Source organism: Macaca mulatta, chromosome 13, assembly GCF_049350105.2.
Source record: "Macaca mulatta isolate MMU2019108-1 chromosome 13, T2T-MMU8v2.0, whole genome shotgun sequence".
NCBI classification, from domain to species: domain Eukaryota; kingdom Metazoa; phylum Chordata; class Mammalia; order Primates; family Cercopithecidae; genus Macaca; species Macaca mulatta.
This window is the reverse complement of record NC_133418.1, coordinates 53,568,574-53,582,054: the sequence shown is the minus strand read 5'-3', so window position 1 is coordinate 53,582,054 and position 13,481 is coordinate 53,568,574. Positions and strand designations below refer to the sequence as shown.

General features: G+C 44.7%; 1 protein-coding gene across 4 annotated transcripts in view; it reads right to left on the bottom strand.

The window, feature by feature from the left end:
* Nucleotides 1–10,032: 10,032 nt before the first annotated feature.
* The window catches only part of PAIP2B (poly(A) binding protein interacting protein 2B), a 35,164-nt gene continuing 31,715 nt past the window's right edge, over nucleotides 10,033–13,481 (bottom strand). For 3 of the 4 annotated variants that reach the window (XM_002799275.4, XM_077958574.1, XM_077958573.1), the window contains exon 5: nucleotides 10,033–12,790. In XM_002799275.4, the coding sequence (XP_002799321.1) occupies nucleotides 12,734–12,790 (57 nt within the window). In that variant the 3' untranslated portion in view covers nucleotides 10,033–12,733. The remainder of the gene's footprint in view (nucleotides 12,791–13,481) is intronic. The other variant, NM_001194156.1, reaches the window with a different exon arrangement.

Below are 13,481 nucleotides of genomic sequence, written 5' to 3'. Positions count from 1 at the left end.
CTGTCCCCTCTCCTTACCCCATTAAAGGTCAATCAGTCACCCAGTCCGCCCAACCATCTCCAGAGTCTCATCCCTTCTTCCTTTCCTCTTTGCTTCATCCACCAGTTCCATTCCACTTGGCCACACTGTATCCAAACTGGAATCTGAGTCTGGTGTTTCCCTTCGGGAAGGTGCTCACTGGCTCCCTATGTACATGTGGTTCAAACTCTTGGTGGCAGTCAGGGTCTTTCTTGGCCTTTCCAGGCTCCCCTGTCACCAAAACACATACTGTCCCTTCCAGCCTTGGGGCATTCCTTGCAGCCTCAGAATAGGAGGCCTCTCTCCATCTGCAATGCCCTTTGCCTCCCTCTGTACATCCTGTCTTAAGCTATTCACCAGCCTGCATTTCAATTGCTCATTTGCCTGCCTGACTCCCTCTCTATGCCAGCACCTGGCAGCTTCATACAAGTACCTTAATAATTGTTATATTGAATAAATGAATGAATGAATGAGAGTCTTGTTCATCTGAGTCCCCAGGGCCCAGCATGGTGCTTGGTACACGGTAGGCTCAAATAAATGAGAGATGAATAAATGGATTTTGTACACCCTCCCAAACCCACCTCCCTTCCTTCTTCTCCCCTCCTTTCTGTCATTCTCCTTTACCATTGAGAACCTTTTTTGGTCATACTCTGATTCTGCTATCCAGGGGCACTTCTGCAGAAACTCTCAGCTGCCTCCTCATTGATCCTTTCACCTCCAGCCCCAGCAGATAAGGAACTGAGGGCTTACAGGGGGTCAGTTGAGGAAGACTGCAAATCAGTGACAAATATCTATGTAGAGCTGAACTTCATTTGAATCTCCCACAAGCCCAGGGAGGGTGGCGATATTCTCCTCAATTTGCAGATGAGGAAACTGAGGTTCAGAGAGGTTGAGTGTTTGCATATAGTAGCATGATAGCAGAGATGCGATGGGAGCACAGACCTTCAGTCACACATCTTTGTGCTCTCCCTTTCAGCCACACACCAGGGGCCTTGAAGGCCACAAAAGGATTTTGGTCTTTGGGTAGTTCAGTGCTGCATTCCCTTTGCCAGCCTTTTCTTCTTAAATTGCTGCTCCTGCTGCTCAATGATCTTGAGTTCCAGGTGAAAGGAACACAATTTTATCACTGTGCCAAGGCAGAAAAAAGCTCAGCACTGGGAAAGGAAATCACTCTTTTTGGAGAAAGTCAGATGGGATGTGCCACTTTTAGGCCCACCTGGATGTGCAAGGAGGGAGCCCCCAGACCAGCTACCACAGGCCAGCTTCCTCACCAGCAGGGCGTGCCCCCAGGCCCTGCATTCTCCTTCTCCCCAGAGACCTCCCTCTGCCTGATAAAGCTCCAGCTCTTGGCAGGCACTCAAGGCCTTCTCGGATCCCACTGTGACTATAGGTCAGACACATTCTACATGAACAGAATATTGCCCATGGGCTGAAACCCACATAATACCTTCAGTGTTTTCCAGAGGGACTATGGGGTCTGGCTTGGCCCATCTCCTTAGGAACAGCCGAACTGAGAAATGCAGACTACCTTCCTGGCTGCCCCGGGGAGGAGGAGTCAGCTGGGTAGCACAGGCAGCACATCTCGCAGGACTCCAAATTCAAGTCCTGCCTCCGTCTCTGTCTGGTGGTCTTCCCTTCTCTTGGTCTCCTTTTCTCTTTCTGCCAAATAAGCGAGTTAGACCAGATCTTTTTTTTTTTTTTTTTTTTTTTTTGAGACGGAGTCTCGCTCTGTCACCCAGGCTGGAGTGTAGTGGCCGGATCTCAGCTCACTGCAAGCTCCACCTCCCAGGTTTATGCCATTCTCCTGCCTCAGCCTCCAGAGTAGCTGGGACTACAGGCACCCACCACCTCGCCCGGCTAGTTTTTTGTATTTTTTGGTAGAGACGGGGGTTTCACCGTGTTAGCCAGGATGGTCTCGATCTCGTGACCTCGTGATCCGCCCATCTCGGCCTCCCAAAGTGCTGGGATTACAGGCTTGAGCCACTGCGTCCGGCCAGACCAGATCATTTTTAAGAGTCCTTCCTTCTCCACCATGCACAAGTGAGAACACACCTCTCTTAGATGCTGTTCTATTAATTACACTGGCTCAGCACCATCACTTTTCAACCCAAGGCTTTACCTTTGAGGGGCAAGCCTTGGACCTTGCATTGTAAAAACTTGGCACTGACCATTTGGTTTTGAATCATTTCAAAATGTCAAGTCCATCCCCCTCCCTTTAGGACCAGCAGTACCATATCTTTCTCTCTGATTTGTAAATATGACCATTTCCTGCCTCTCTGTGGAACTCTCTGCTCTGATCAGACTGGCATCTTCATTGTCCCTAATGCCTTTATGATCCCATTTTCGAGGTCTTTAGGTCCCTCTCCTCTGCCTGTCCAGATCCTCCCTATCCTTCAAAGACTCCTCATAAAAGCCACCCCTGATGATGGCCTCCAGGAGTAAGTCATCTCCTCTGATCGCCCATAGTGTTTATCTGTTTCACTTCGTTCATTTATTCAGCCTTTTATTTACTCAAGTTATTGAGTACCTGTATTAGTCTGTTCTCGCACTACTGTAAAGAAACACCTGAAACCGGCTAATTTATAAAGGAAAGAGGTTTAATTGGCTCGTGGTTCTGCAGGCTATATGGGAAGCATGGCTGGGGAGGCCTCAGGAAACTTACAGTCATGGTGGAAGGGGAAAGCCTTCCAGGTTTTCTTTGGTGCTGAACCAGGGCAAAGAGATCCAGGTTCAGAACTTCTTCTGCAGCTTCACCCTGATGAAGCTGAGGCACTCCTCTGCTCTGGGTGGGGCCAGCCTAGGGGCCAGGTGCATCGGGCTCCACCTCGTCATGGACTACTATCCATGATAGTCAATCCCATTGCCTTCTATTCCTACAACTTCTCCTAGGGGGCTCCACCCACTCCAAGCTCAGTGGACACCAGGTCCGGAAGGAAGGAGTCTTTTGCTTCCTTTTCCCTGTTTACAAAAACATACACAGAAGAAAATAAACACACTTTATCCACTTCCCAATTGGACTGCATCATCAAACACACGTGCTGTGTACAACCTCAGTGCACCTGCCAGCAGATATCCCGGAGCCTAAGGAGTGGATTTAGTCCAAGGTTTAAAGCCCTGCCCCCAGGTGCTTGGCCGGTGATCTGCATCCACTCAGCATGCACTTGGGCAGATAATTTATCTGCGTGCTACCCTTCCCCCCACATTACCACACATATGAACTATGTGGCTGCCAGTTAATCTGTGACCTGTTTTCTCCTGTCGTGTCAAGTGGGTAATGATTCCTGTGTGACCACAGTCACCAGAAACAAGTGTTCGCCATGCAGAACATCACAGAGAGTACCTTAGGCATATCACACCCTCTCCTGAGACTCCCAGCAGGATTTAGGGGGAAGGTACAATTCTAGACTGGGAGCATCGGAACCTCACTGGATTTAGTAATTGCAGGTAAGCAGGACGTTCTGCAGTTTTTCACATGAATGAGTTCTTGAAAGGTTATGAGGATGGCTGAGATCTCCAAGAAGACCAACTAGGCATCATTTACCTAGGTGGCCGACCTATTCCTGGCTGCTACTAGCCTGGCTCTGCTTACAGCCGACACTTTCTGTGTCGTGTGGCCTTGGGAATGAGGAGCATCAGTGAAGAGCAGACATGATTCCTGTCCTCTGGATATCACAGTTCGACCAGTGAAGACAAACCTGAAGCTTCTGTTCCACTGCCTGTGCTGCTTGGTGAAGACTAAGGACAGGAGTCTTGATCCACAATAGCTGCCTCTCCGGGTGTTTTATGAGGCGGCATGTGGATCATGTCCTGCACATCAGTTCTCCAACTTGCAGACATCAGTTATTCTAGAGTTGGTTTTAAAATCGGGTTTCTGTCTACTCCCTTCCCCTGCCCTGAGCTATCTGATGATAATAGGTTAAGGATGGGATGGGGAATTTTCATTTCTGTTATACTAAACAGCTTGAGAAATTTCTGCTGCAGAGGTCCAGCATCTGCACTTGAGGGAGTTCTACGCTACAGCTGGTGAGTTCTGGTTAGGCCCTCTGAGACGCCTTGAACACTACCTTGTTGCCCAAGTCAGATCTTTCTTTCACAATGTAGCATTCATGTGGAACAGAATGGTAACAGCTCTCCTTCCATCAGCTCTAGCCCAATGCTGCAAGCTGGAGCTTTGAGCAATAGGAACTCCAGCCAGGTTCCTTCTGAAAGAACAGCCAGCCATCTTCACATTCAGCTATGACCAGATCCCTGTGGTCTAGCACCCAGCAAGTCTCCAGCCCAGCACCTGGTAAAAAGCTTGCAGAGAGCAAGGACACAGCAGAGGCATCTTTGCTGTAACCCACGGTCTTGGTAAAACTGTTGGGTTATTAATGAGTGGTGAGCTCTGGAGATTTTTTAAAATATGCTCTCAGGATGAGGATCAAACAGTATTTTGGTGAAGAGTATGTAACTGCTGAGACCTAGTTGTTCTTCAGAATATGGCCATCACTTTTCCTTAGATTTTCTAGAGTGCAATTCCAACTGGATGGTGGAGATTTTAGTAGAGGAGCACATCTTGATTTTTTTAGTCCCAGAATATAAGTGTTGAAAAAATGCTTAAAAAGAGGCAGTATTAACGTGCATAAGGTCAGATGTGTTCCTAGTTCCTGTCACATTTAGGAGATGTGCTGAAGTCACTTACTCCCCAGTTATTAAGGCTCTATTAGACAGGCTGCAGTGCAGAAAATCACAAGTGATTTTTAAAAATTTATTTTACAGGCCTGGTGCGGTGGCTCATGCTTGTAATCCCAGTGCGTTGAGAAGCTGAGGCGGGTGGATTATGAGGTCAGGAGTTTGAGACCACCCTGGCCAACATGGTGAAACCCCATCTCTACTAAAAACACAAAAAATTAGCCAAGCATGGTGGCAGTTGCCTGTTACTCAGGTGGCTGAGGCAGGAGAATCGCTTGAACCCAGGAGGTGGAGTTTGCAGCGAGCCAAGACTGCGCCACTGCACTCCAGCCTGGGCAACAGAGCGAGACTCCATCTCAAAAAAAAAAAAAAAAAATTATTTTACAGGTAGGGTCTCACTTTTGCCTAGGCTAGAGTGCAGTGGCATGATCATAGCTCACTGCAGCGTTGAATTCCTGAGCTCAAGCGTTCCTCCCACCTCAGCCTTCCAAGTAGCTGGGACTACAGGCATGTACCACTACGCCTGGCTAATTCTGTCATTTTTTTGTAGAGGCAGGTCTTGCTATGTTGCCCAGGCTGGTCTCGAACTCCTGGCTTCAAGCAGTCCTGCTGTCTTGGGATTCCAAAATGCTGGGATTATAGGGGTGAGCCACCATGCCCAGCCCGTAAGTGATTTTTGCTGAGTTTCTCCCCCTTTAATTTTAAACTTAGTGTCCTTTCCCCAACAAACCATCAGGAGCTATCCATGGGATTTTGTATTACCAACGCATTAGAGATGTATACATTTCTCTCATCTGAGCCTGTAACAGCCCTGTGATGAGACAAGAGAGCTTGGAACAAGCACTGGAATAAGGCTAGCGCTTCCTTATCTCCCTGTGTGATCTCAGAGATAGTACAGCTTCATCTGTCCCATTCATTCGGCAAACATTTATTGAATGTCTTGTAGGTGTGATGAGTACTCTAGGGATTAAAAATAAGTACACCTTTTTTCCAGCAGTAAAAATTCATAGAACTGCACATAAAATATCTGTACCTTTCTGTACATTATACTTCAACTAAGTTAATGAAATTTTATCTTTTTTAAATGGAATTTTTAAAATGAATATACCATCCACCTCTTCAAGGAAGTTACATTCTAGTAAACCCTATATACACAAAACTACATATAACTATACTATTTTAAAAAGCTGTAAATAGGCAAGTCAGCTCAGAATACCCCAACCCCCACCCTCTGTTTTTAGGAATGAGGCTAAGAAATGAGGCTCAGGGCAAAACTCATGGGCCTTGGGCTGGTCCCATATCGTTTTTTAACAATATGATAAAGCCCCTCAACAAATCACTGGGAGATTTGAATGAGGTTTCAGTTTAAATAATTAGGCATTGCCAAACCATAATATGGTAACCCCCGTAGCCCCATCCCTAAGACAATGCTTGACATGTAGCAGGCTCTCAAACTTGTTCAATAGTTGAAAGGCAGATAGGGAATACTTGTTTTCTAGGGAGGTAGTCAGTTTTGCCCAGAAACAGGAAAACAAATGTCTAGTTTCCCTTCTAGCCCAAAGATGTCACTGACTCTTTGTTCAAAGTTGCACATATCATTGTGACTATGGGCAACCATGTATTAAGTGCCTATTATGTGTCAGGCAGTATTTTAAAATTCTGTCATTATAGTTCCAGGGGAGAGGTTATTTACAAATAAAGAGGTTATTTGTAAATAAAGTTCAGGCCAATGGCACAAAGTAGTGAAGGTGGGATTCACTCGGGTCTGTCACTTCCAGGCCCATGGTTTCTGCTTTGTAACCCTATTTGAAAGGAAAACTGCAACTAAGATTATGACCCATGAGACAACTTACGTGTGAGACAAAAAATTTCACACTTCCCCACTGCCCCCAAACACACACGGTATGACACAGTGACCCAACTTTAGGCAAAAGGGTACCACTGCCAGCAAATGCATTTAACATTTTATTGAGATTCTCAACAGCTGCCATTTGGTTTGTATAGCAAAGTTTTTACAAAGTAAAGTTTTTCCATTTTTGATATTTTTATGAAAATTATTTTCTTCCGTTTTAAAGCCCTGTCCCTCCCCCAAAGAAGGATTAGTAACTACCAAGTAATGATTAGGAAAAAAAAACAAAAGCAAAAACAGCTTTTAAACACTTGTGAAACAAGGGTAAGTGTCCAAAGTCAAGACCTTCTGGGCCCAGTGGAGGTGCTGGGCTGCCCCGGGACACCATCACTACCTCACCATCTACAATATCCTCAAGAGCTGAGCAGCCCTACACAGACCCTGGGGGGCTTCCTGTTCCACAAGTTCCACTCCCTTTTCCTCTCCATCTTTGCTGTTGGGCCTCCCCTCCAAATCTGCCTAACGAAGGCAGCACGATCTTTAATACCTGTGCAGCTTTGTAAATGGAGACAGGATACTCTATTTCGAAAGCTGAGATTCCCTGTCCAGTCTGGGGGAGGAAAAATTATCCAATGTAGCATGGATGGTTTCACTTTCTTGTCCACTCAGACACACGCTCGTATTTATTACATGGATTTATCGGATGCTTCAAAAGTCCTGATGTGTAGTAGCACAAAAGTTCCTTGTAAAAAAAGAAGTTGCAAAATTGTAAAAATTTCTGCAGCAGTTCTGACGCCGGATGACAAAGCTCGTTCTGATTAGTAGGTTTTCTTTGACAGGCACAGCAGCTTCCCCTATAAGTCCTGTTCGGAGGGTTCCATTTAGACCACAGGAAGCTGGAATCCAAGTTTAAAAGGCTCTCTGCTGACAAAATGTGGTACATCCATCAATGGAATTCTACTCAGCAATAAAAGGAACAAACTACCAAAACATGTTGTATGTCATGGACGAACCTCAAAAACATTAGCTAAGTAAAAAAGCCAGACCCAAGAGACCGCATATTGTATGATTCCATTGATTCGAACTGTCTAGAAAAGGCAAATTTATAGAGAAAGTAGATTGGTGGTTGCTGGGGGTAAGAACAGGATTAACTGTAAAACAGCATGAAGGATCTTATCAGAAGGGATAAAAATGTTCTAAAACTGAGTAATAGTTATAGCTACACCACTGAGGGAAGTTACTAAAATCACTGAATTGTACACTTGAAATGGGTGTTTTATGATATGTAACATATGCCTCATTAAAGTTGTTTTGTTTTTAAGAAAAGGACTCCCTGCCTCCCAAACCATCCTTCAAGTATTAAACATTTTTGAAGGCTCACAATCAACAGGACAGAATTACTTAGTGATGATTTACAGAGTAAAATATTTTACTATTTTATAGTAAGCACATTTTAGTAACTGTAAACTAGTAAAATATTTTAAAGATTTTATCTCATTTTTGTCATATTAGTCTAAAATGTTTATTATTTTTATATAAAAGGTAGCCAATAGGAAGGTAGGACTGGGGAGAAAGCTCAGCAAATGTCACAAAGGAGACTTCTAGTAACAAAATCTGAGGGAGCTTTTTCCTTTAAAATAAAGATGGTGCATCTGTCCCTTTACAGATTTCTCTCCTGTCCCCTGGGACTCCTGCCTGACACCCTGTCGAGAATAGTGTATCCAGCTGTTCTATTCCCATGATGCCTCTAAAAACCAGACTGACTGGGAACAGCAGTAGGGGTTTGGCCAGTGAGGGCAGGTGGCCAAGTGGTATGCAGGAAACTCTCATGTTTCCCTGGGTTGGCTTCCTGCTCCCCTTTCCCTGTCATGAATAGCAGTTTCAGTATGAGAAGATTAAAACAAAGGAAAAAAACCACAAAAACCAAAAAACAAAAAACTGTTTTCAAATTATAACCAACCAAGTCTGTGGAGGAAATTCACAAGGCAGCAGAGCAGCGTCTGCAGAAGGTGCTCTGCCTACCGGGAGAACTAATGATCCCTGTGAGCAATGCGGGCTGCAGTGAGTCACACGGGGAAATGTGGGCAGAGGCAGAAGGACATCAAGGCCCCCACTACACTCCAAATCGGAGTCAATCCTCCTCTTCTCCCCACCCGCTTCCCAAACTAATGACGCCTGCGTTATCCCAGAGGAGAGCGGCTAGGGACACCCAGTCCTTCCCAATATGTGCACATCTCCAAATCTTGGTCAAATCTGTCAGATTTCTAACAGTCCCAATACCTCAATATCACCTAAACTGTGAAAGATTATTAGCCCGTGATGGTGGGACCCTTATTGAAGAAGGCCTGCCCCCTCCTCACAGTAGGGCAGACTCCTGGGTTCCCGATGGTTCAGGAGCCTGGGCTGTCATTTTTCTACCTGGGGTTTGCAGCCGCCCTAATACAAGATTCATTCATGCTGTTTACTTTGGCGGCCTCTTCACACAACTTTCCTCTCTAACACGTGTTAACTATCAGAGTATTCACTTCACTGCCTTACTTCCCAGCTTCTCCAAAACCAATGTAATAGTAATCAACAATTTGGAAAATGCTGCTTAGTATTTTAAGCCATGGTTAGCTTTATAACCTTAATTAAAGAGAGTGCAGGCTCGGGTGGCTCACCACGCCCAGCCTATAATCCCCAGCACTTTGGGAGGCTGAGGTGGGATAATCACTTGAGCACAAAAATTTAAGAACAGCTTGGGAAATAGAGCAAGATCCAGTCTCTACAAAAAATAAAAATAATAAAAATAATTAGCTGGCCGTGATGGTGCGTGCCTATTGTCCCAGCTACTCAGGAGGCTGAGATATGAGGATTGCTTGAGCCCAGGAATTTGAGGCTGCAGTGAGCTATGGTCATATCACTGCACTCCAGCCTGGGTGACAGAGTGAGACTATGCTTTAAAAAAAAAACAAAAAAAGGGACCCCAGCTGCTGTGATTTTGGAAACTAAAGGTGCTACAAAGGTCAAGCCTTTTCCTTAGGATGGTTTCTGGTTTCACCCTTATGTGATTCCCAAAAGTCAACTATTATTGCCAGAAACTGGCCCAAAGACCCAGGGCTGCATTTGCCCAGGCCTAGGCTGTATCCTTGAATTTTCTGCTGCAGTTCAAAGGTGGAGAAACTGAAAAGGCATTCATTTCGCTTTTTTTCCCTTGAAAATAGAGAGATAAATTATTTTCATCTTGGAATTTTAGAGTTGAATAAATAATCCCAATAATTACAGATCAATCACTAATAAACTAACACTGGGACCAGCCAGATTGGCAACTGTTAAAAATACATGTTCTACTTCTTTTTTTTTTTTGAGATGGAGTCTTGCTCTGTCACCCAGGCTAGAGTGCAGTGGCGCAATATTAGCTCACTGCAACCTCCACCCACTGGGTTCAAGCAATTCTCCTGCCTCAGCCTCCTGAGTAGCTGGGATTATAGGTGCCTGCCACCGCACCTGGGTAATTTTTGTATTTTTAGTAGAGATGGGGTTTCACCATGTTGGCCAGGTTGGTCTTGAACTCCTGACCTCATGATCCACCTGCCTCGGCCTCCCAAAGTGCTGGGATTGCAGGTGTGAGCCACTAAGCCCAGCCTACATGTTCTATTTCTATACAAATTCTCAAACTTCTAGTTGCCAATTAAAAAAAAAAGTTTAAACAGAGTAGTGGCTTAAATTCAACATCACCCCTTACAAATACAAGCGTCACCATTCAAGGGTAAAGGGTTCCAGCCTGGCTTGCTGGTTCTACTCCTGTGAGAAAAGTCAAAGACAGCCAGAGGCTCCCAGCCTTTCCCCAGTGAAGGTCCAACAAGATGCATTTTCTGCTAAGAAGGTAGCAAACTCTAACTAGCAGAGCCTATGTCGTGAGTGACAATTGTGCCCCCACCTCCCAACATAAAATAGATGGCAAAAAAGAGTTGGACTACAAGAGGAACCACTGGAAGCAGAGTCCTATGCATTTTAAAAAGAATCACTTTGCTAGCTGCTTCCTATACCTGGAGTCAGCACATTCAGTGTCTGCAGAGGACTAGAAATGCCAGCCCTCAGTGTCCATGCTAAACTGGCAGGAAGTTTTCATAGTCCTGACCAAATATGCCTTGTGAAACCAGGCTGAAGACTGACATCCAAAACAGACCAGCACAGCAGAAGGAAAGACGAGCTCCTTTCTCTCTGCAATCCCAACACATTTCTAACCACCTTCAGAATTCTGAGCTTGGACAGGCTCATGGAGGATGAAGGAGGAAAAGCAGTCCCAGAAGGGAGAGATTTCCTCTATGCACTTGCAATGTCCTTTCCTTTTTAGAGGGAACAACCCAGCTGAAAGCTGAAGCTTGAATAAAGAAGTTTCTTTATTCATATTCCTCCCTGAAAAAGAGTTAACAGTTTCATTTTCTCAACACAGAGGCTTTGGGAATTAATGTGTCTGTCTGGTAATGCAAGTTCTCTAAGCTACTCTCCTATGACATGTGACCTAACAAGGAATGCAACTTTTCAAGTGATATAATCCTACAGACTTAAATAGGAAAAAATGTGTATTTTAAATCTGGCATTAGCTTGTCACTGTTCAAAGAGTCAACGAGAGCTCAAAAGGAGAATTTCTTCAGCTTTCCATACCCTAGTCCTTTCCTTCCAACCTCTGTCCCACATCCACATACTGAATTTATGCCAACTTTATTTCAAGTTACGTATCTTTTCCCTATTAGGCCTATCACACAGCATAGTAGCAATCAGAGAGAAGCCACTATTATCTTTAGGGCTCTTCAAGTCCTCATCCCTGGGAGAATGGCCTGGATGGTCTCTTAAACATCACACTGCCATCTACATCTCTATATACAAAGGCAGCTCCTAGCACCCAGTTTAGTTCTTTACGGGTAGCAACAAAAGACCCCAACAAGTTAAAGGCAGGAAAGACAAAGAAACATATCCTAAGAGGTCAATCTAGGAAACCTGCAAAGCTGGGTATGTGGGAACAGTAAAATGTTTTAATAGCTGAAAAGATCCCAGAGGGTCAGGTACACAGTCACATGGGTCAAGCAGGACTCACTTTCCTAGGCTAGTTTTGAGTTCCTTTCCAAAATTCTGTAATGTGGGAAGAAATATCCAAACTGTGAACTGAGCTTCTTACTAGTGTCCTGAAAAATATATCCTTTAAAACGTGCATAAACTTGTCTGAGGGAATTGAGACACCAGGAAGACCAAGTGTTGAGGCTGGAAAAAAAAAGGCTGTCCAAATAAAATTTAGACACAGCAGATTCAAGGATGACTTCTGCAGGCTCATGCTAACTGTCAGCACACCAGGCCTCCCCTATGCCTTTGGCAGCAATATCTTTTCTTAAAAACAGAGTAGGATAGGGTGGAAAGGAGGCCGGGGAATAGACTTCATGAAAGATGAGGTGGCAGATCAACAACAGTGCTCTTCTACTTATAAATGGTGAGTCTGATGGTGATGGTGAACACAGGCTTATGAACAGGACAACAGTAACTAAATGACTCAAGTGACAACCACCATCACAGCCCCACCTTCTGATTTACAACTTTCAACAATCATCAAAGTTACTGTAAACTAAGTACTCTAAGTCTGCGTTTTCTTGAATGGGGTTCAGGACAAACAGGCAAGGGCTCGGCAGGGCATTGGTTATCCCAGTTCACTGCAGGAGACCCCAGCGATGGGGGAGCTGAGCCTCAAATTCTGGTTTGTACCACCTGCTCTTTCTGCTTGTCCCTTTTCCCATCCAATTCAATAGATTCCACAAAAAGTTCTCCAGGGGCTCACTGTCCTTGGTAAGTATACAGCAGGGTGAGAGGGGCATTTCCTAAATATCCAGTTTATCTTGGTCAGCTTATTTTGTTTAAACACACACCGCAGAACACTCCTGATGAAGCGGGGAAAATGCAATTTCCTTAACTCGAAAGAGCTATTCAAAAAAACAAAACAGGAAACTGCTCCAAACAAAAATCAGCAGAACAAAACAGAAATACTCAGAGGCTTGTAGAATAAGACTGAGCATATTAGTTACTCAGAGTCACAGTATCATGAGACCACCACTCCCCTTCCCGCTGTGCGTCCCTCGCCCGCCCCATCCCCATCTTCAGCTCCACTATTTTGTGCATTACTATCCCCAGATGTGGGGACAGACAAGTCCTCCTCAAAGCTTTGTCGGCTCAGTACTTCTCTCCTGGAATAAACTCCTTGGCATCTGGGTTCAGGTTACTTTTGCTCTGAAATAAGAACCAAGAGATAATAAATCCTAAGGCAAGCTGCATTTTAAAACTTCCCCAGTCCATCATTATCAGTACCTTCCCCTTAGCTTTAGGGAGAGAAAGAAAGAAAATTCCTTGTAACTCAGGCTGTTATTGCTCGGCTGTTCTCAATTGCTCCTGACATAGCCCTGAGCAAGCGCATCTTCTTCCTTCTTTAGACTCTTGTTTCCTTCCTGATGCTTTCCAAAATCTCCTCAGAGGCCTGTAAGTTCAACTCCAAGAAGAATTTTTCAATTAATTGAGTACAATTAATTGAGAAAAGTTAACAATTAATTAATTTTTCACTTGGTGAAAACCTGGGTACTCGATCAGACCAGGTTGGATACCACAATCTCTATTTTTCTTCATCTTTCTGTACTCTCTTTGGTTCTCTACTCTCTTGTGAATATGCAACACCTTAGCAAACCACAGGGAAAGATTGTTCAGAATATGAGTTGTGTGAAAACTATATTGCTCATGGACTTTTTTTTTTGAGACAGTCTTGCTCTGTCGTCCAGGCTGGAGTGCAGTGGTGCAATCTCGGCTCACTGCAACCTCCGCCTCCCAGGTTTAAGCAATTCTCCTGCCTCGGCCTTCCAAGCTGGGACTACAGGCATGCGCCACCATGCCTGGCTAATTTCTGTATTTTTTTAGTAGAGATGGGTTTCGC